The 23,950-nt window shown below is 40.2% G+C and overlaps 1 protein-coding gene across 7 annotated transcripts in view; it reads left to right on the forward strand.

The window, feature by feature from the left end:
- GRIA3 (glutamate ionotropic receptor AMPA type subunit 3) overlaps positions 1-23,950 on the forward strand; it is a 145,117-nt gene that overhangs the window by 71,804 nt on the left and 49,363 nt on the right. For 6 of the 7 annotated variants that reach the window (XR_012055996.1, XM_041716163.2, XM_041716164.2 and 3 more), the window contains exons 5-10: positions 8,600-8,653; positions 10,107-10,268; positions 14,065-14,232; positions 17,413-17,517; positions 18,798-18,905; positions 20,057-20,263. Coding sequence is in view for 6 of the 7 variants with exons in the window: in XM_041716163.2 (XP_041572097.1) it covers positions 8,600-8,653; positions 10,107-10,268; positions 14,065-14,232; positions 17,413-17,517; positions 18,798-18,905; positions 20,057-20,263 (804 nt within the window). In the remaining variant the exon portion in view is untranslated. Of the gene's footprint in view, positions 1-8,599; positions 8,654-10,106; positions 10,269-14,064; positions 14,233-17,412; positions 17,518-18,797; positions 18,906-19,255; positions 19,612-20,056; positions 20,264-23,950 lie in introns of those variants that run through there. The other variant, XM_012573090.5, reaches the window with a different exon arrangement.

Below are 23,950 nucleotides of genomic sequence, written 5' to 3' on the forward strand. Positions count from 1 at the left end.
AAAGAATGGCTACTATTCAGTATTTTTGGTCTGCTTGAAAGCAGTGCTCTGCAGTACAAAACCCCTTCCAAAAAATTCTCGTGTGAGCACTGGGACTGAATTACTGCGACACTTCTGGGTTATATCCAAATAATAGTTTGAAGTGATCCTGACATGCAGTAATAGTTTATATAAGCAGAATTCTTTTTCCAAGGACTCTTGTCCAATTCCAGGGAATAGTACTGGGATTTTTACTCTGACATGCTGATGGGAAGTATGGAGAAAATGAGAAATTTGTGTGTTTTTAAAATGAAAACTCTGTGACTCAGTTTACCTAATTTCTTCCTTTCTTCCCCCAGTGCGTATAGATCCTTTTATATTTTGAACAGCCAAGACTGAAGAAGTTTATGCTGTGGGATATGAGAAGAAGAAATGAGCATTGCTTATGTGTGCCTGTGATTGTGAGGGTGTGCTCTGAAGGGTGTTGGATGTGCAGTTTCACAGAACTGAAAGCCAGAAGGGACAGTTGGATATCTCCTGTGTCATAGGGTTTGGGCACATGACCCAAAGGCACTGAAGAGCTGCCGGACAGGGATGTGGCTACACCATCAAACTGTGGGCCAGTGCTGAAGGACAACTGAGAATAAATGTAATATCACTGTTATTAGCAATCTTTGTGCAAGTGACTTCAGGTGTTGTGAAATTTAGGGAAGCATGCTGAGCCAGAAGTCAGCTTTGGTAGTGGTGGTTGTGATCTACCTGATACGGGCTTGTAGGTCTGCAGGAGCTGCTGAGGAGCAAGGAGGCAGCAAAAGGCAAGAGGGGATGGGAAGCTGGAAATGGGGATGATGTTGTGGTGGGACCATGTTACACAGCATTGGAGCTGGCTGCACTGTAGTTTGAAGAAAATGTAACTGCTAGTTACATAATAAATTGCTCAAAAAGCAACTTATCTGTGATTTCTGTGAGATCTAAAGCCTCTGGGAAATTTTAGGTGAGATTTAAATTTCAGGAGAACTTAGGATTTTACAGAGGCTTGAAAAAGTACTGGAACTTCCTTGGATGTTAAATCATCTGTCATCATGATCATTTCTTGAGGGAGGATATTTCTCAAAAAATACACTAGAACGGCATAGACAATTTAAATATTATCCCCTTCAAATTACCTATGTGTGAAAACCACTGTTGCAGAGTAACATATGTAATAACTCATTTGCTTCCCATAAATACAGCTGCAAAAACTCCTCCAGAACACAACTGGATTTTTAATTCATTACCCTTACTTAAGAATCTAAAGAATTCACTAATTAAAAATTTCTTCGACACATCTCTTCAAGGAAGCTGTCTGGGAACAAGTATCTTTTCGTGAAGGTATCTTGGCAGAATAAGGGGGAAAGGTCTCAGCAATTTTGTGTATCGTTTTCATGTAGCACAAAGAATTTTTGTTTTGGTTGTAGCAGCCCCTTGTATCTGATCTTGTTTTTAGTGAACTAGCTTCCAGCGATGAAAGGTAGTTTAAGTTTTGATTTTTTTTTTTGACATGAAGGTCTTTGTATTGAAGGGTGTGAGTTGTGAAGAGAGATGCAGTCCTGAGAGATTAACACAGGATTTGTCTGTGGGAACAAAGAAGAAATTTTGATAGAAAGTTTATTTAATTAATTTTATTCTCTTTAAAGGGTAAATAATTGTGATTATGAATGGCAGTTACCAGAGATCATAAAACTCTTCATCTCTGTGTGCTCTGATCTCATGTCTTGTAGTTTAATATGTCCTTTAACAATAATTGTGCCAACAGATTCGTTAATCTGACAATATTGCTAAGTCATATCAAGGAAAATGAGTTTAAGAAATTTTTTTCAAGGTGCAGAAAATTTTGTCAGCACGCTGAAAGAAATTAGGGGACAGTGTCAAGGCCTCAGAACCAACGTTGCAGCTTGTAGTTTTTTTCTGAAACAATTTCTAATGTAACCTTTTATGTGCAAATTAAATGTGTATTCCACTACACAATCTTCAATCAGCAAGTGTCAGATTAGTTATGGGAAAAGAAGTTTTAGCCATATGGAGGGAGAACGAAGCACGACACAGCTTTGAGATGTTGCATGTCATTACCCTCCAAGGACTAACGTGTACAACCATCATCTGTCTGGAGATGGCCTAAAAGCAGAATTTCACTCTTGATGTGACTATCATGAAGGAGAGAAGCAAGGCAGAGAAGGACACAAGAAGGGGGCAAGAGGGGGAAAACTTAATGAAGTGCTTCAGAGGCATCAATTCCCTGCTTCCACCGAGCACATTTTTGTCCTCTTCTTCCAGGAGATTCCAGTTCTCTAGGAGAGGATCTCCCGTGAGAGATTCGCTGCGGAACAGCCAAAAGCTGTTTGAAGAATGTTTTATGTGCCCAAACAAATGATCTTGATATTTTCCTGTAGTGAAAAGGGAGGATTTAGTTATAAAATGTAGTCACAAATGTATAAGATGGCAGTAGCATGGAAGTAAAATTCTTAGGTCCATATACTGCACAAAAATCCAAAATACATCAGTTGAGACTGTGTGGGGATTTGTAACATTCTCTAAAGGGCACGAAGGCTCTGAAATGGTGGATGAATTAATCTCAAATATATATCCAGTTATTTTTATCTGCAACAAATTATATGTGTGTGTAATCTTCATCTTAATATTTAACACATTCTTCATTTAATATTTAACTCAAATTTAATATAGTACTCATTCTTCATATAAATGAAATCATTGTTTACTGCATATTTTACAGCATCACTATCCCTGGTGGCCAGATTCCTGTCTCATTAATACCAAGTGAAGAGATAAATTTCCTTCCCTGGGTTTGCACTACAGTTACAGTCATGAGGTTTTGACCCTTTGTGTGAGGGAAGCAGCTCCTGCAGAATGTGGAAATGGTTTTGTCTCTGCGGAATTAAAGGCAGAACAAGCATGACTTGTTTGGCAGTGACAGTAGCTGGGATATATCTTTTGTCACCATGAGATTGTGGTTCCTGTGAAACCTCATATATTGGCACTGGTGGTGTTGGTGTGATAGAAAGAGACAAAATCATGACACCAAAAACACCCTTTTTTATAAATATACTGAGGGAAGATTGAACCTTGTCTAGTGTTTATAATCTTCAAAGGGAATATGGTCTTCCTTCAGAGGCTTTTGTGTAAATTGTAAAACAGGTGAGTGGGCTCTGCTAGCTCACAGTAAAATTGAGCTACTGGGGTTACAAGGGATCTTATTTTTCCTGTGGTATCTGGTTAGATGAGGAAAGTCCTGTTCCCACAGGAGAAGTTTTGTTTTCTGTTCTCCTGTTTTTCCTAGTCCTATCTGGAAAATTTCCGTGACAAGGGGTGACCTGTGAGGAATGATGATGTACTAGTGCCCATTGCTGACATGGTGGCTCTCTAGGAGGTGACTCCTGCACTGCTGTTTGTGGTGCCCTGAGGCAGAGAACTGCAGGGCCCCGGCTGCAGACCCTGTGGGCAGCTCCCCAGTGCAGGAAGGGTCTGCAGGAGTGGGCAGGAGGCCAGGGAGAGAACTCTGCAGTGCTTCAGAAGTTCCTCCTTTGGCTGAGGAGTGGGAACAGAGCTGAGATGCAGTAATTGCAGATGGCACTCAAGAGAGGTTAAACATCCTGCTAACGTACTGACAACTTTTTGGACCTTGACCTCATTTCTGTTAAACTAATTGGATGGTCACCCTGATACTCTGTTCCTCTCCTTTCTTCATTTTGTCCAGAAGACAAATTAGCTGGTACCACTGGTTCAGTAGGGTGCTGCATCACCAGGCTCAGCTTTTCATTCAATCCAGTGTAGGTAGGAGCTGCTCAGATCCGAGATAAGCTCCAAGTAACTCCATCCTCAGAACAGAAATGCTTTCAATAGGGCTAGGAACTAGAAAACACCTGACCTGCTGCCCAGGTGAGAAGACAGTGTGGTCCACAGCAATTTAGGCTTGCCAGACAGTTGTTGCTGTGCTTGATATCCCTCTGTTCCCATGAAGTACATTCAACACTGATAGCTCATCCTGACAATGCTGTTAAATTTTTTTTATCCCTGAGTCCATTTATCAGTTTTGCTTGTTTGCTGTGGGAAAGAAAGAGTTGTGCAATCACTTCTGACATTTTCTCACTGCTTTGAAGGCAAAGGTGTCATAATTGTATGTCTATAGCAAGGTGTAAAGGCACATTACTGTCTAACTAGAGGTAGCTAAGTTCTCCTGTTCTCAGAAATGTGTACGTATATTTGAAAAACACTAGATTATTTTTTAAGGGTAGGCTTTTTGTAACAATAAAACCCAAATTAATGTACAAATAACCTCAACAAAGACAACAAAATACTTTTTAACTCTGATTTTATGGGAAATTTCATTTTTCTTACTACTTTCTTACTAAAACGTAGGAAAGAGGAGCTCTTGAGTTAACACTGCTTCGTTGTTCCCACATACAGTCACAATGGAAAGACACATTACAGCAGGTCAGCTCTCTGCCTGTCATTCCATTAAAGTGGCATATTTCTGCCACTTGTCAGGTATGAAAAGCACTGTAAAAATTTTCAGACCTTCTTTGTGGCAATACTGCCTGTCAGCACCAGTATTTTATGTTATGGAAAGATCTAATAGACTCATAAAATATTGTGGTTTTGAGCTTTAGATGAGGCAGTCTGTACTTTTGTGATGGAGTTTTTTTCTTTCTTTTCTCATTTGTAAATAAAGGATGATAAATCCTTTACTCTGGCATCCTGGTCAGACTAAACTAACCAGATGACAGTGGATTCAAGTATAGGTAAGATATGCTCCTTACAGGTATTAATTGGACATGGTAGTTTTTCTTTCACTGCTGCCAAATTCATGATAGCACCTTCTCTCAGTAAAAGTGCAGTCATATCCTCTTAGCTTCTATTTATATATGCCTTTTTAAAATTAAAGCCCACAGAGGCTGGAAGGTGGATTTAAAAATGAACTACTGGGCTTAGAGGGTTGTGATCAGCAACACAGAGGCCAACTGGAGGTTAGTTACTATTTGGGGTACCCTGAGGGTACTGGAGCTAATCCTGTTCAACCTCTCTGAGCCATCTGAAGGTTGTGGGATGGAGTGCAGTCTCAGCAAGTTTGCAGGTGATACCAAATTAAGAAGAATGATACACCAAGTAGTTGTGCTACAATACTTTGACAGGCTGATGAAGTGAGCAGAGTGGAACCTCGTGAAGTTCAACAAAGGGAAAAAGCCCTGCACCTGAAAGAGAACAGCCCCATGCACCAGTACAGACCAGGCAGAGGCTTCCTGGCTGGAAAGCAGCTCTGCAGAGAAGGATCTTGGGGTCCTGGTAGCCGAGCTGACCACAAGCCAGCCCTGTACTGTCACACCAAAGAAGGCCAACAGCATCCCGGGCCAGCAGCATCCCAGGCTGCATTGGATCAGCATCCTGGGCCAGCAGCATCCTGGGCTGCATTGGGATCAGCATGGTCAGCAGGTCCCTAGAGGTGACCCTTCCTTTTTACTCTGCAATGGTGAGGCTGCATCTGAAGTGCTGTGTACAATTCTGACTTCACCAGTGTAGGAAAGTCATGGGTGCCCTCATGAGAGAATTGTCATTATTTCTCTAGAAATACCACAGTGGTTCATACTAACTTAATATTAGCCAGTTCATATCTTTAGTGCTATCTTCCAAAACTTGTGGAAAAATATAAAAGCTAAGGCAAAAAATTTGTAGTTGCCTATTTGTTATAATGATGACTGATGCAGTGGAAACCAAATTGCCTTTATGCTTGCATTCAAAAAATAACTCCCCTAGGCAATAGTAAAAATAAAATTGACATTGATGATTTAATTTCTCAATCTGGCATATAGGTCTGTTCTTCAAGTAAGCTTGCTGCTGACCAGCAGATTTTACTTTTATTTTGAAAGCAGATACATTTTAGTTATGTTCCTGTGTTCCCTCTAGATATTCTCTTAATTAATTGGAAATATCCAAAGAGTTAATTAAAAATACAAAATTTATTTGATTCCATATCAAACCTGACATTATGATCTTTTTATCTACAAAGTAAGAATTATGTGGGATCAGAAATCTGAATTATTCATGATGGTTTCCAGCCATTTTTTTCTCTTCTCCTTTGTTCAGTATAAAATCTTATAAGCTTTTCTTTCAGTCAAGGTGAAAGCAATATTAGGTCTCAGAAGTCAAAATTATGAAAGACATGTAGCTCTGTGAAATCCTTGCCCTGTAATCCTGGCTTTCTATTCACCACCGCTATTCAATATCCCACTTTCTCTATAAGCTTCACAATATATCAGCAGTTGATGAGATTTATTTGTTGGACTCCTGTTATACTGTTATACTCCTGTTTTCCTTCTTCATAAAAAAGCTTTATCCATCACTTGGCTCCCCTGGGAGTAACACATGTCTGTGGTTGTTTCTGCTGGGCTCACTAATCCAGCAGCTCGCTTCAGCATGCTGGACAGTTGGTGCAGGGTGGAAAGTGAGGGAAAGTGAGTTGTACTTGTTAAGATTTAGGACAGCTGTGTAGTGTGTAGTGAATTTTAAACACATTGTTAAGATCCAGTTCAATAGTTATGAGCCAGGGTAGTGGATTGTATGAATAAAAATGCCGTCAGGTCACTTCTGAAAGATGTTTTTGAATTACAGCTTGACTATAGCATGTTGGACCTCTCAAAGGTTTAATAAACAGAGTCATTTTGAGGACATGACGACAGATGAGACGAAAGTTGAGTCTGATCTATGCTAATGAGTCCTACATTTCCTACTTGCAGTATTGCTTCTGATGCCTGTAGCAGTTCCACGTATGTTTTTCTTCCGGCCTCTGACTTCATCTGTGATGATATTTTTCTCTTAAATAAACACATTTCTGAATAGAAATGTAAAAACTTTCTTATTTGTTGTTAAGGTTAAACAACAATTGTTGCTCTTAAATAAGTTTTTTGTCTCTAACCTGCCTTTAAGGTGAAATTAAAATGTACAAGAATTCAGTATGCAAATAGCATGCACACCAGATGATCTGAAGGAAGCCTGCACATTTCCACAGAAAACAAATGTGAGTGTAGGAAAGCAGATGCTTTCTACCAACAGAGTGTACATACAGTTCTCAAGAGGACCTGAACAACAGTTTATTTTCAGGCTGCTGGAAGTATGCAAATTCCTACAGAATTAAATGTGAATTTAAAAGAAATGGCATCTATTAAGGACAATACTACCCAAAGAGGCAGTTGGGAACTTAATAATTTAATCAAGAACTTGAGCAGGCTCAGCAGTATAGCTAAAGTCAGTGACTCAAATGTCATCTGTTTTTAGCAGAGACGTTAAGTGGTTATGTTTTCTTTTAAAGTGTGGTGTTTGGAGTGTTTTTCTGTGATCGTGGAGTACATTTGTACGGTTATGTATAGATTTTCAGATGATCCATCAAAAAGCATCATCTGTTTGCTTGAGCTCCTTGGACATGTACTACGATAATACTTGTGTGTGTTGCCAACGTTATGTTTGCTGGTTTGAACCCAGCAAGCCTGGGTAGAATGGATTATGTCCTAACATGCATGCAATCACCACAATTATAAAACTGGTGGATGTTGTTCCATTTGATGGCTGTGGGACTGGCTGGATGTTTCTGAGGCTATAATCTGAAGGCAAGGGCACAGTTTTGTGCTTCCCATGTGTAGATGTGGGCAGTATTTGTTTTCCTTCCTTATGCAAAAGCACAGGATTTCTGGAGTGGGGGGAAGGACACAGGATAGCAGAGTTCAGGCTTGCCTGACAGTGCTGCCTCCACTGTTCCCCATTTCCCTCAGAGAATCCAGCTGCTGAGTTCATCCTGCTGCCCTTTTGTCTCTTAGCGGTTCCATTTAATGACTGTTTGTACGGAGAGAGGCCCAAGTGAGGTCAGCCAGGGCAGGAGATGCTGCTCAGTGGAATGTGCAACATAACATTTAGCAGCAATTTTGATAAAACATTGTAAGGTCAGATGTGTCCATTTAGATGCACCAGAAATGACAGGTTTTCAGGCCTTTTTGAACTTGTCAAAAGGCAATGAAGGTCACTGCTTATAACTTTGGGAATTTAACTTTAGACATTCATACATTAAAAGGCTTGGCCAGGGTTCCTGTAGGGAACTCCCTGTACAGCTTGGAACCTACCCAGCCCTGCTGTGCTGGTACAGGTTAATAAACACAGTGAGAGGCTGGGCTGTGTCCTGCGCCTCTCCTACACTCCACAAACAAGGAACAAAGTAAACAGGAGTTTACTTGGGGTAAATACAGTATTTCCTCATTTCAGAGCAGAAATGCTTGAACTGATAACTAAAATTAACCTGGTCAGCAGGGAGGACACTGACCACAAGAGTGAATTTGCCAGGTAAGGTCATCTCTGCAAGCAGAATCTTCCCAGCCCTGCGAGTTACTCTTTGTTGTACTCTGCCCATGTGTTTGAAAAACACAAAGAACTACAACTTGTCTGTAAGGCCACAGATCTGGAATACTCATGCTGTTCATGGATCGAACATGGAAGATTATCAAAATGTTCATTCTCTGTCTCTTTTCCACCAGTTGACAGTCATCTTCTTACAATTTAATAATATGTAATGGTTTTCTCCCCACAGGTTGTAATCCTCGGCAAACATTCTAGAGGCTATCACTACATGTTAGCTAACCTGGTAAGAACTTTTCTTCATGGAAAGTATAGCTGCATTTTAGAGGGTAAAATATTCTGTTCAGGTTGTGGAAACTTTAATCAGGAAGTGGAAATGCATGGATGAGTACTTGGATTTTGAGAAATTACTTCAGTAAATACTATAACTGGTATGTCATCTCTACTCAGTTTCTTTTGTCAGAAAATGTCACGTCCTCTACTAATTTTAAAGTAGTATTTTAGCTATATATTTTCCAGTAATTTCTATCCTCATAAATTAGATACTTAGATATTTGTGACTGTAATTTTATATAAATATATTTTGAATTTAAGCACTCTAGGAAAAATAATTGTAGCATGTTTCTGTATAAGTGGTAAAAAGCTGCAAATTAGAACAATTCTGTCAAGTAAATCACCAAGGCAGTTTAGCTTTCCTTTTTGTATTTCGGCGTGTAGGGTTGTGCCTGTGTATGTGCTGACCTACCAGGGAGAGGCTGTACATTTCTATCTGTATCAGAACTGCTTCTGGAGAGTAGGATTGACTTTCAGAGATGTTTGTGATGCTTTTGAAACATCATCTACTTAAATTCCTTATAAAAAGTCTTGTAATTAATGCTGCAGGAATACTCATTTTTAGGTTTTGTGCCTACTGCGAGTAGAAAAACGTGAGTTTTTCCAAAACTCTCACTTTCTAATTGGCAATCCTAGTTACTCAAAGATTCTCTGTATTCATGTTTTGGTGTGATTAAAGCAGAAAAGACAAATTTTAAATATCCTTATTTAGTATAACTACTGTATGACTTGAAGATGCATCATTTTGCATTATAAGAAGCAGACATGATCTCACTGATTAGCTCGTGCATAGAAATACATAGGTTCTTATTCTGAGTTGCCTTTTAGTATGTATAACCATTGACATTCAGATAAACATGAGTGCAATCAAGTCATACTAATCAAAAAGACTCCAATTTACTGCCTCAGGTATAAATAACAACAGAGTGGGAGAGAATCATCCTGTTCTGCTTGCACGTGACATGCTGAGTGATGCTGTGATGGAGAACTGCCTGGCAAGAGATTGAGTAGTTATCTTTCCCAGCCCTGAACTTTTGTGTTCACTTTGATGTACAAATGGAATTCAAGGTCCTTGACCAGTTTTCACCATGATCAGGACAAAAGAGGAAACGGTACTTCGAGTTTCCCTGCTGTTTTATTTCTGACTGGCAGATATTACATACCACACTGCCACAACCCAAAAGAGAAGTTTTCTATTGCAATGAACAAGAAGATGCTTAAAATTCTGTTCTATGCCACTATCAAAATCCTAATTGTGATAGTAGTTGTCTCCTTGGAAGAATATTTTCAGTAACAAGAGGGACATTAAACAGTGTCCTTTGTGCTGCACTTTTAGCAGGTAAAACTGATGCAGAGGAAAGTGGCTTTGGATGACAATGATCCTTTTTTTCTACCTGTCCTCCCAGGGTTACACAGACATTGTTCTGGAGAGAGTAATGCATGGAGGTGCCAACATTACTGGATTTCAGATTGTTAATAATGAAAATCCAATGGTTCAACAGTTTCTACAGCGCTGGATGAGGCTTGATGAAAGGGAATTCCCTGAAGCTAAAAACTCACCATTAAAGGTATTTATTTAAACTTGTCAGTGATGGACATGATATGCTTTTGACAATTCTTTGGGAGTTTTTAACCTCAGATATGTGCATGAGTATGATACAGATCCCCAGTGAGAATATGTCACAATATTCACTCTCTTCCAGAAGAAAGAGGCAGAAGTTGTTAGACACAAGTGCCCACCATGGTGGGAGTTCCTCAGAAGCAAAGGCTTGGTCTTGCAAATCCTGTCACTGCAGTGGTTATAAAAGCTTCTAACGTGAACCTCTTGATTTAGTCTTGGGCTGGATATGTGAGCTAGTTAGGTTGGGTTTTGGATGCAAAATGTAGATTACTAGTCCATTTTAATGATAATAGAGAATTTCACATGCAAAATGAAGTAGCTCTGGATTCACTAAGGAGCCACTGCTGCCTCCCAGTTACTGTTTTGCACCACTGTCCTTTATGGAAACAGTCTGGTTATTAAAACTGAAACCAATAAAATTTTTCAAAAATTTTTTGGATGAAAGTCCCAGTTCACAGATTAGAGGAAGTAAATGCTCTGTTACTAGGAAACTTGCAACCTGTTACTATCTCACCCAGATTTTTTTTCCTTCCTGTTATAGAGGGGGATGCTATTCACTGTCCTGTGAAGGAGTGCATCAGGGAAACTGTCTAGGCACTGAAGTCATAAAATCTCCTAGGACCACTGCATATTAGTAATATTCCTATTATGTTCCTTCTTTCTCTTCTTTTGGTGAGATCTGTTCTTTTTCACTGCTGTCCATAGGTGAATGAAACCTGGGTATGGTAGTGTACAGACTGGCTTCTCAGGGCAGCCAAACCTAAAAACCACTGCCCTGACAAGACAGTTCATGTCTTTTGTGTTTGATTGGGAAGGACACATGCAAATTGATGAAACAGATTCAGAATTCAAAATTACTTTGATTAACTGGAGTAATGTCTCGGTATGAGAAAGACAAAGTTTAGGAAAGCATTAAAATACTAGATAGGAAGGAAAAATCTAGTCCAGTTCCATGCATGGGGGCCAGCAGGGTAGGCAGCAGCCCTGGGTTGGCTACAGACAGAAAAAGAACCGCTTACGAGGGTCTGCTCCTGCTGGCAGTGGCATTCATTAATGACTGGTGCCATTTGGAGAGATACTGTTCCATCCCTGGGATCATGTCATTTCTGTGAGGGAGGAAAGTTCTCTTAATCCCACACCATCTCACAGCCTTTCTGGCATTTCAGAGGGAGCAGAGAAAGGCAAACAGAGGTCCACAAAAACCGGATTAGTGTATTGTTGCCTGTGGATTAGGATTTAGTCTTGCTTTCTAAAGCTTTCTAGCAGTGATGCAGAAGTAAAGATAAGTATCATACTAATCTTAAAAGCTCTGAAATATACAAAGTTAACCTGAGATGATTTTATTCCACTTGAAAGCAATTTACCTTGAGGAAAAAATTTATTCTCCCTCCTTAAAAAAGAATCTTAAGTATATGGTACAAACACAAAGATTACATTAGCTTTCCACAGATGTACAGCTCATTATAGAAATGTGCACAGTATTTGTCAATCAGACAAAAAGCATACTTAAGAATTGATGTACAATATTTTTGATTAGGAAATAAAATTGCCTAGAGATTAAAGTCCTGATGTTTAATTTATTCTGCATTTTATCAGCCTTTCCCTTCTTTCTCTCTTTTTTCTCTTTGCATGCTCATGCATTTATAAGTAGAATTCAAATAAAGTAGAAAATTAGATAGCTCTCTTGGCATGACTTGGAAGGGGCTGCATTAAGGTTACTGACAATTGACGCAGTCTGCTGAAAAATTTATCAGTGTGTAAGTTTTATGTAGTGCTAGATTGGACAGCTGTTACAAGACCTTTTTTTAAATACAGGAACAAATACATTAAAATTACTGTCCTGATCTCTATTATTGTGTGGATTGTGACATATATAACCTTTGTTAACTTTCTAAAAGAGGAGAGAGTGATTATTGCAAAGCATCACAGGGAGAGGTAAAAGTGGGCAGGATCAGAAGATGCCTGTGCTGTAGAGTCAGAGCAGGAATCACCACCCACTCCCAGTAAGTTTATAAGCTGCTGTCATTTAAAGCTCAGTGAAATGTCTGCTCTATCACCTTCTTCAGAGCCCTACCTTTGCACTCTTTTTTATCAGACCCAATTCTCTTGATCTCCACATGCAGACACTCCTTGTTCTGTGCCGAGTTCCTATGGCTTGGTATCAAACTGAAGAACTTGCAGTAAGATAATACTTAATTTTAAGAAATACAGAACCTCCAATTGTGCTATCCTGCCCTACAGGATAGAATTAATTTCTGAGTATAATAAATCTTATCCACAAAGAGAGTAGCTGAATAAGCAGCTGAAACTTGGATTTCTGCCTTGCTAACTCACACATGGGCAGCAGGTCTTGTGGCCTAAACTCCAGCACAAGGTTCCTTAGGAGGCAGGATCTCTATGGGACCACAGACGGCCAAAAGAAGGGCAGGTGCACCTTCCCTTCTTCATTTCTTCCTTTGTTCTCTTACAAATGATGTGGAGGTATTGAGGTTCACTTACAAGGGATTTGAAATCTGCTCTTACAGATTGAGCATGTTCAATTGCTCCCAGTAGGTCCATGCTGAGAGGGTCTCCTCTACACAGACCCTGAAATTACAGGTGTGCTGTAATGCCAGTGGAACACAGGGATGTCATATACAAAGCCCAGGCCACTCTAGGAGGGAGGAACTTTTAGACAACAGATACATGTGGAAAATATACCAAAAAAAAAAAAAAAAACCTCTTTGATGACATTTTCTAGGTGATACTAAATTTATAGCACTGGGGGGTGTCACTAGGTAACATGCAACGAGTGGTGAATGAAGTTGATGGCAACAGGAGCACAGAAGTTAAGTTGTCTGGGGGTTTGTTCAAGAGCTGCTGCTCCACAGAGCTAACCACCCTCTGCAGATTTATTGTGGAGTAAGGGAAGGCAGATGGTGAATTACCAAGGTGATGTAATGCCTAAAGTGTATTTTGTGATTACTTGCTTGTATAGCTGTTTTCTAATAAAAGTAATCTTATCTATTCCTTGCCACAGATGCTACCTAATCAGGATTGTGATCCAAACAGAAATTATTTATGTTAACTTCAAGTCAAAGCTCTCTTGGCAATCTTGTAAAAACAAAAAAAAATACCTAATGCAAAAACTCAAATATGAGCTTTCCTTTGGTATCAGCATGACTCAGTGTGGAATTGCAGACATTTGTAGTAAGCTCATCTAGATGAGCAAGTTTCCAATTAAAATAAAATTTTATGGAACTGTGAACTGGTATTTTTATTTTGCTGCTATATGCTATGCAGAATTAAAATATTTTTAATTTGTTAATTGAAATAGGTAGAATTGTCACAAAGCAGCAGCTGAAGGACAGAGAGCAAGCAAAGGGTCCACAATCAATAAGATATCTTGGGGTCAAATTTGGTTTTCAAGGTGCAATTCATCGCTCGAGCTTTCTGGAGACACATTTTTTCCAGCCCCTGTAGTGACATAAACTATTTTAAAGAAGGTTCAAATCCACTTACTGACAAAAAGAAACTCCCTGTATGTCAGTGTGAATTTGGCTCACTGGATAATTTGGGGTCCATGGAATTTTTGTTTTATGTAGTCTCACACCTCATCTGTAAACAGTGACCAGCAGATCAGTCACCAGCCCTGAACAGCAAGCATTATTGTTCTGTTCTAACAAAGAGGAGTACTTGATGTGATACCTGGGGCAATTCTAAAATTGCAGTTTGTTGCTCTATTTTCTTTGTATCGATTGCAGTACACGTCTGCACTGACCCATGATGCAGTCCTGGTCATAGCAGAGGCTTTCCGGTACCTCCGAAGGCAGCGTGTGGATGTCTCCAGGAGAGGCAGTGCTGGAGACTGCCTGGCTAACCCTGCCGTGCCATGGAGCCAAGGAATTGATATAGAAAGAGCACTGAAAATGGTAAGGGCAAAGATAACAGCTAAAGAGCAACAGCAGTAATTCTATGGTGCTTCTGTCCTGCTCTGTGTACACAGAGCTCCTGTGCTCACACAAACAGCTGCAGCTCCTCAGGGGAAGCAAAGCAAAAACAAAGTTAATGATGAACTTCAAAGGATGGATAAAATAAATTCAATAGAAGGCAAGGCATAACATACTAGCTCTCAAAACTGGCCAAAATCCCTCTGGTACTGATGCAGCAACAGCCTGATTGTCCCCACCAGAGAACCTACAATCCCCCAGCTCCCCTGTAACACCCCAGCTTCCCAGGAGATGAGCATGAGCCATTTTGCAATCAAACACATATTGGGGGTTTCTAAAGTCAAGGTGAGCCTGTAAATCTGACTAACAGAACTAGACTGGGTCTTTGGTACATGTGTTGTAATTCATGCAGGGTGTGTGCGGTTTTGATAATTTTCAAGTAAAAAGTCAATATACATTGGTTTAAAACAGTGGAGAAGTTGTTGTTGGTCATAGCAGTACTGACAGATCTCAGCACCAGCCTGAACCTAGGAACAGTTTAGCCTCCAACCAGTTCTGATTCCTGGCATAACTTTGCACTCAACCAGATTACCTTTTGCATGGCCAGATTTTTATCCCTAACACTAGTTATGGGATCCTACCTCACTTACGTCTCTAATTTTGTTGATTTTTAACTCTTTTTAGTCTGCTATTTGTGTTAAAGCAAGTAACAACAGGAAAAATTGGATAATGTTTTTGTAAATACAAAAGACAAGATTGCTGCTTTTAATCTGGCTCAAGTAACACTCAAAGAAACCTGTTAGCATTGATTATATTAATGCAGACATAAAACTGGAGTGAGTGAGATCAGAATTAAGCCTGTGTTAGGTGGAAACAAATCCTAGGTCAATCTTCATACAATTTGCTTAATTGCTGCTTTTTCTCAGCTACTAAATTGGGAGGATTATGTCACAATATTCAATGAGTTGTGGATGGTTATAATCAGATTATATCACTCTTAAAACTGAGATGGTTTAGTCTCACATAAAAAGAGCCAGAGCTCTTTTTTTGTGCCAGTTTTTCACCTCCTAACATATACCCTCACTGCACATTCATTAGTGTTTCATTGCACACTTTTGAAGAGAAATAACAAAATTCAATCTTCACAATAGTTAAAGAATTTGTGCTGTACTGATATATGAGGTGTTCATGTCAATAGAGAAAACCAACACTGCAATAGGACACTCCCTTATTTAGGAGAAGTTATTAAAAAAATATATTAAAGAGATATAAAAAGGCATGATTGGCAAAAAAATGCAGAAGATTGACTTTTAGCTGGTTGCCTTGAATTTTTTTAGCTATTCAGAGTAATGTAAGCAAGGTTTCCATACCTCAAATGAGACCTACCCAAGATCATCCTACATGGCCTTCCAGTACCCATCCTCTCCATCACCTTCTCCCCTTCTGTGCAGACAATGATCTCGAATCTTTGCTCAGGAGAAAAAAAAAAAAAAAAGATTTAATAACTTTTCTTCTCTGCTCTGTAACATCAACTCACATAAGAATGCTTTTTCCAATATATCGTAGAAATATCTGTCCTGTCATTTGTCCTGTGCCAGCAGAAGGTCCAGTCATCTTGCTGGCAAGATAGTTAGCATTACTTGAAACTTCTTCCCAACAGCCTTGAAAACTGTGCATATCTTTGGTTTCTGAAGCTGCTTCTAACACATCTGGTCAGTGGCAGACTATTGATCTGGACACTTACAGTCCCTCTGCAATTGCCTCCACACACTGCCACCAAAAGTGTTTGAGTCCTGGCAAGCTTTCCTGCCTCAGTGCAGACAGGTGTTGCTAAGTGCTGAGTTTTCCCACCAAAGAGAAACAAATTAAAATTGAAGCCAAAAGATGTCCAGTGTATGAAGCTCATGTCTCAGTGGGCATCAGGAAGGAGCCAGGGAAACAAGCTCTGTGAGAACCCAGTCACTGCTGTGCTAAAGGAGCCAGACAGCCTCCAGTAAGTGCCAGATGAAGGCACAGCAACTCACATCTGGAGGCAACTTATGTGTCAACTACCCTACAAATACATTTGCTCAGTCCACAGTTATAAGACCACTTAGGGTTGAATTTGGCTTTCAAAGTGCAATTCATCTCTCTAGCTTTTTGGAGACAGGAATACTTCCGATTTTTTCCAGCCCTTGTAGTGATATAAACTATTTTAAAGAAGGCTCAAATCCATTTACCGATAAAAAGAAACTCCCTATATGTCAGTGTGAATGTGGTTCATTGGATAATTTGGGGTTCATAGAATTTTTGTTTAATGTAACCTCACAATTTATCTCTAACAGTGACCAGCAGATCAGTCACCAACCCTGAACAGTTTGCCTTTGACTAGTCTAGCAGTAACTAGTAGTCTAGTAACTAGTACTTCTTCCTGTAACTTCTACAGTTTTTGCTAAATATTAAAGCTGATTTTCCCCTACTGAAGTTTGAGACTGTTACCTTTTCTGCCTGAGATGACAGCTTGTCAGTGTTGATAAGTGATAAACGAAAATACCTCATCCTTTCATACAGGGAAATAAGAAAGGCCTTTTTTTGAGGCAAAGTACTTTATACTTCCCCTTCAGATGATTCATGTGAGTAGGTAATGATAATGACTTACCGTCTGTACACCCATCCATCCTGACTGAGACCAAAACCCCATAAGCAGTAGAGACAATTGTCTGTGCTCATTCAGAGAAGACATTCGTTCTTCTCTCCTACACTGGGACTGATCTTAAAATAAAGCACTTCTCAGAATGAACAATGATATGTCATTCTGGTCTGTACTGCAGATCACTCTGTGCCATATTGTGAGGGGTTTAACTGCACTAATTGTTGCTTGTGCCTCTCTGATGCTCCATCCTGTACCCATTCTGTACCCGTGAACCCAGCGTGATCAAGCGTGGCAGGCGCAGTCTTTCTTACATTTAACATACCTGCAGGGCTAATTTCATTTAACTGCAGCTCACTCTGAGTCACCAGCTGAGTGCTAACAAGTATTTACAGCTGGAACTCGGAGAATGGGGATTGGGGTTGTTTTGAACAGTACAACTGGCTGTGTCAGAAGCAGTACAAGTCTCTTACATAGAAAAAAAAAATAAAGCGAATCTTTTACTAAAATACTTTTCTGTTTGTTCCTTCAAGGTGCAAGTTCAAGGAATGACAGGGAACATCCAGTTCGATACCTATGGGCGGAGAACAAATTACACAATTGATGTGTATGAAATGAAAGCTGCTGGATCACGGAAGGTGAGTTTCAAGACATAGATCCAGATTTCACATCATCTCAAATATTTATTCCAACAAACCAATGAAATTCAAAAATACCAGAGATGCAGTGTAATAACAAGGTCCTGAGGAATGCTCCCTTCATGCTGTCTTCCCTGTCCCAGGAACCTTGTTATATTCAGTTCCTGGACTAAACCACTCACTCTGCTTAACATCTTCACTGGTTTCCATGTCAACTTCAAACACAACTTTTTCACTTAAAACCCTTCTGGAGCTTTTTCACTACCAAGAATAATACCTGCTGTCATGGTCCTGTGCTTAGTCCTATCTTCTAAATTCCTTCTAAATTCTAAATTCCTGTCCATCTTTCCCTCCCTCTCCCTATTGGGCTTTAAAGCCACAGTGAAGCTGGAACCAGTGAAACCTTCTGAAATTAACAGAAAATAAGTTTGGTTTTATTTAGAATTTCATAATAATTCTCTTATCTCCTAAATAAAGTATAGATCCTAAATGGGATAGTTGCCTAGATTGGTGTTACAAAAGAAGTTTAAGGAAGATGTTCAAAAACATTAGGTAGACAGAAGTACTGAGAGAAGAATGTGTGTAGGTGAGTCTCTTAAATCCCCGGATTTCACCTGGACATAGGTTCTTAGCTGTGATCATCACCTTAAACATTTCTGCACATTTGTACCTTCAAACATGGCCCAGCCACTCAGGGAGGTGCAGAGAACAGTGTCACTGCTGTTGTTGTGCAGAAATACAAAAGCTATTGTGACGGCCCAGTGATGCAGCCAAAGGTCACCCCCAGCCAGCTGATAAAGTCACCTCGTGCTCACAGAGGGTTTTGTGTCTCACATTGGAGATAAAGCAGCTGTGCCTGCATTGCCAATGATGTCTGTGCATCTAAAACCAGCTCAGGTCTGCAGGGGCTGTATTGGGTAAAAATCACAAAATCAGAGAATTTTACTCAGAGTGCTGTGTAATTTCTTTTCTTGTCCATAGGATGTTCTTGTGCTGTGGATATATGGGAATTTATTCCACAGGCACCATACTGATGTGATTTGAGATAGGGAGAATTTAATATGTATTTTCATTTAAATTTCGCTTGTGCTGATTTGCTCTTGGCTTGAGAACATTGTTTCTTTAAGGAAATGGATGTAAAGCTAATGTAGTCCCTTAATGACAAAAATAGTGAATGAGAAATGTTACAAAGCCTTTCGCTTTGGTAGCTGCTCTTACGTGTTCAGGTACCAGAGTCCTTGTAAAGGTATGTAATGAGTTAACAATCTCCATTTTTATAGGCTGGTTATTGGAATGAATATGAAAGATATGTGCCAGCATTAGATCAGCTGCCCTCTAATGACACTTCATCTGTGGAGAACAGAACTATAGTAGTCACTACCATCTTGGTAAGTTTTATGTTTGGAGTGTTTGTGTTTAGGAAACAAGGCACATGACTCCTGAGGTGTGTTAGACACCTTGTCAAGAGGCAGATGTTGAATATTGTGTGAATTCAAGTGACTGAGAAGTTCAGTATCTTCCAGAGGTGTTCTGAGGGCTTGACCCTGCTAACTGATGTATGTATCAGTAAGTCTGCTCACAGGAGGAGCTCACTGAGCTCACCATTGTGCTTTGCTGCTTCCCAGACACTTGAACTCAATTGAGTGCCTCATGTAAGTGAAGTTATTATGCATGCATGCAAATGAGCACAGAGGTTGGCCTTTGTGCTGTAGAGTCAAATCTTGCACCCCTCACTCAGGTACAGCTCCTGTAAACTCAACCCCTGTGGACTGAGTAAGGGTGGCACAATGCAGCCTGTAGAGAACTGGAACTGCTCTAGCACTGGGTGAAAAGCAGCCTTTTCCTGTGCAATTCCAAAGGAGCAAAGCTCTTCATGTGTGTCACGAGCAGCAGCACCCTGCCAGTCCCAACACCTCTACAGATCTGCTCTGTACAGCATTCATTGGGACTTCTGTGCTTTTTACAATTCTACTAAGCATGAGTTAATTTTATGCTGTTTCCTGAAGCTTTGTATTTTATACTCCTATGGATTTAGTGAGATGTAATCAGTGTTTCAAATAGATTTTTCCAAGAAGGCTAAGGGAACTCAGTGACTGAGGATTTCAACCTAGCTTCCCTTAGGCTTCTTTGAAAATATCTCTATCAGAGCTCCATTCTTGGCCACTGGAGCCTTAGGAAATTGTGGTGATGGTACAGGTGTTGGATATGTCAGTCTTTAAATACTAAAATTTGAGTTATTGTTACAATGATGCTACTTGGTTGTCTAATCAGGCCTAATTCTACAAACAGATGTGTAACTTTGTTAAAAAGTCCTGTTGTCTTCAATGGCTCCTTACTAGGAATACAGGCAATAGTATGTGTGGCTGTATGATCAACCAAGGATTTTTATGCTGCAGAAGTCTTTCTAATTTATGTACCAATGCAGGAAATATTGTAAATATTTGCCAGTAATATAAAGGATAATAACAGCTCTCATTTTGTGTGGTTTACAGCTGTATTTTACATTCATAGACTTTTGATCTTTACTTTTGTTTCAAAGGAATCACCATATGTAATGTATAAGAAAAACCATGAACAACTAGAAGGGAATGAGAGATATGAAGGATATTGTGTAGACTTAGCTTCTGAAATAGCAAAACATGTTGGAATAAAATACAAACTGTCAATTGTTGGAGATGGGAAATATGGAGCTAGGGACCCTGAGACTAAGATATGGAATGGCATGGTGGGTGAACTGGTCTATGGGGTAAGTTTCTCTTAACCTTCATTTTAATGTTCTTTATAAAAAATTATGCTCAAAGTTAATAAACTGCAAAATAAAGATCATCTGTTTGAATACTACCTTTAAAATTCTAGATATTTCTTTGTATTGCCATCTTTATAGTCTGCTTTTCTAATTGTTTCATTTAGTGTCACTTTTTTACTGCTATTCTCCAAATCGGAGTCCACAAAATGTTGAGAAGTAGCATTGGGCAAACTTCAAATTCTTGTTTATAGCAGAATTTCCACTTTGCTCTTTATATGCTTCTTCTTCATTTGCCAGATCTCCTTTTTCTGTATCAATCTCTTAAGTTCTGGGGAGGGTGTCCCTCTTATTAAAGGTCTGATCTGGGATGCTGAGCCTTGCTGAGTCACTGATCTTGGTTTGTGTTTGACCAGACCCATTTTACTCCATGGTTACTTTTCAGGGTAAGAAGCAATGCAGGTGTGAAATCACCCACATATTTTTTCTCCTTAAACCCTGGGTTTGGCTTCAAAAATCAACTGTCAGACAAAAAAAAAAAAAAAAAAAAAAAAAAAAAAAAAGGCTAATTCACTGCATTCTTCTTTATATTTCTATATTGGGTGTACAGCACTTTGTTTAGTAAGAACAAAAACAGTCCGGATTTGCCATTTTAGGACCTTCTTTGAAAAGGGGAATTTTGGAATACAGCTAAACCAGATGGAAGGGGGAGAAAATTGGCTTTGCAGAAAAGACTTCTCATGCTGATATTTCATCTTTTTTTCCCTCAAATGCTAATGAGATGATTTGTGATTCCGCCCAAATCTTTTTTGCAGTTTATTTTTAACAAGCTTCCCTTTATTAAAAATATCTGAACAGAAGCACATATTTCAATTGCATCCTTTTGTTCTGTGGCTGAGTGTAATTTCTAAAAGTCACCTCAAAATTTCCTTGGGATAATGCATCATAATTCTTAAAAAATGTTTGGTGAGATAATTATTTTCCAATGAATCAATCATTTTTTTAGGTAATTGCTAGATTTTCACAAGTTTTCTTACTCTGGAGCAGTCAGTCCTGATGCTTTATTATGTAATTGGTAGCCTGTTGTAAAAATGTTTTATAGAAATAACAGTGTTTTTGTTGTATTGTACTGCGGCAGGGAGGGAAATCTGATTGCAGAAAGTAAACAGGGTTCTGGACCCTTGGATTATTTCTTTGCTTCCCTGTGAGGTTTGACATTATGCAAATGTGAACTCTGCATGCCTCAGTTGTGCAATTTGGGAAACTGAAGTTTGCTCTCTTAGAGAACACAAGTCCACTGAGAACCTCTGAAGCAAAGGTTTAGTTTAGTTCCAAGCAAATTACATTGCACTGAAAACCTATACCCTCAGTTGCTCTGTGTGTGGTTCAAGAAATATCAAGAGTATCAGCTGTAAGCTGTAAGCTCTGGTCCTTCTGATGTACTTGCAAGTGACAAGCAATGGAACTTGTTCATTCACTTAAAAAATAGCCATCCCATGTGGAAAAAGCATGGCAAAAGAGAACCTGAAATTGCTGCTAACAGTCAGAGCACAGGGGCTGTGTACACAAGGGGAGGAAAGGTGTGATATGGGCTACAGCTTTTGTGTCTTGGGCCCAGTAGGATTAGTCTGTGCAGCTGCCATACAAAATCCACCTCCATAAAGCGCCTCAAAGATGCTCTGAGGGCTGAAGCACCTGTCCTGTGAGGAAGAGTATTGAAACTCTTCAGTCTGATGAAGTGAAGGCTCCAAAGAGACCTTAGAGCACCTTCCAATGTCTAAAGGGGCTATAAGATAAATGGAGGGGGATGTTTTAGAGGGTCATGTAGTGATAAGACAAGGAGGAATGCCTTTAAACTGAGAGAGGGCAGATTTGGATTAGATATTAGGAAGAAATTTGTCATTGTGGGTGTGCTGAGGACGTGGCCCAGGTTGCCCACAGAGGCAGTGGATGGAAACGTGAAGGTCAGGCTGGACAGAGCTCTAACCATCCTGAACTAGTGGAAGACATCCCTGCTTAGTGCAGGGAGGTTGAACTAGATTATTTTTAAATGTCCTTTCCAACTAGAACCAATGTGTTGGTTGCAGCTGCCTTTTCCACAGCCTATTGGGACCAGCCTAGCTCAAGAGAGCTTTCCTTAGCATCAAACTTGGCCCTAATCATATTTGTGACCTTTCCACACCAGCACAACCAGCCCTGCAGGCACCACAGACCATTCCTTAAAACAGCCCCAGAACCACCCACCATTCTCCTACTCCCCTGCAGAAAGGTCAGTTCCTTTGTATTCCGAGCACAGTTTTCATCTGTGTTTTCTCGTTAATGAAAAATTGAGGAATGTTTCCCTCCCTGACCCCCAGCAGTTCCTGTACTCATGCTGTGAGCTCTGTTACTGAAGCCTCTCCACTGCAATGCTCAATTATTCAAAGGTCAGATGTGTCCCGTGAGGTTTGAGTGCAGACCCAAGTTAATGCTTCCAGCCCCGTGCTGCTGAGCCAGCTCCCCAAACTGCCCAGCTGAACTGGGCTTGCAGGCTGCATGGAAATCCACCTGGCTTTCTGGAAGCAGGGAAAGCAGCCCCTGAGCTCTGAGTACAAACCTCACCAGCCCTCCAGACCTTTTCCCAGCTCTATTTGCAAGCATTGTGAATTATCCTTGGCCTCTTCCTCCATCCTTGGAGGGGGCTGTGTACCACACTCACAAGGATGTGCGCTAAGCCCTTTGAAGATGAGAAGTGCTAATTTCTTGGAGCAAGCGCCTCATTTACGTGCTAACTTCCCTTTATCTCTCATGGGCTTAAAACTCTATTAGGGAACTAAAACTATGTTAACATAATGCCCCTGTGAATCTTGTCAGCAAAATTACTCAAATTTGGCTCCTCTGGATTCCATTTTGGGAAGACAAGAGGCAGATTAGATTTTAAGTACCTTTGTTAGCATCTATGGAAGACAGACTTGGTAGGATGAAAGGGGCTTGATTGGTTTTGGTACCAGTTATCCAGCAGCTCAGCTGAGCTGTGGCAGAAACACAATCCTTTAGATTGCATTTGTCTCAAGTGATAAGCAGTGACTAGTCATTTGTCAAATACAGCATATTCCTGACCCAGCAGCCTCCTTGCCACTACCTGGCACTGCTGGGGCATCTCAGCCGGTTTTTTGAATACTGAACCCTCTTTTGCATAGCCCCATGCATGCAGCTCCTTTCTAAAACTGCTCTTAGCACAATCATAGGAAATGAATGGCTTGTCATTTTAATGTTAAAACCCTAATTAAGCATATTTAATGTTTGGGTTGTGCCAGTTCAGTGTTACTATTGCTCTCGATTCCTATGGAATGCAGTACAGAGTCAGGGGAGAAAAGGCAGCCTCCAGACACTGCACTGGAGGGCAGGGGCCTCAGTCTGCACTGAGCTGTCCCCAAAGCACCAGGGGTGGTGTGTCACTGTACTGCAGGTTGGAGGGTGCACAGCCCTGACTCCAGTGTAAGACTCACTGGAGGTCGGCATTAGCTGGGCCAACTGGAGCAGTCCCTGCAGTTACACATTGCCATTTACACACTAAAATGCTTCCCATTAGAAATTCTCCCTCCCCTGCCTCGTATCACATCAGGTTTGGTTGGAGGGCATGAAAGCCTGCTGTACTGTAGGGTCCCTGAAGTCAAGGACAATCTCATCTGTGCCCTTTGGGCCTCTCCT

This window comes from Taeniopygia guttata, chromosome 4A (genome assembly GCF_048771995.1).
Source record: "Taeniopygia guttata chromosome 4A, bTaeGut7.mat, whole genome shotgun sequence".
NCBI lineage: Eukaryota > Metazoa > Chordata > Aves > Passeriformes > Estrildidae > Taeniopygia > Taeniopygia guttata.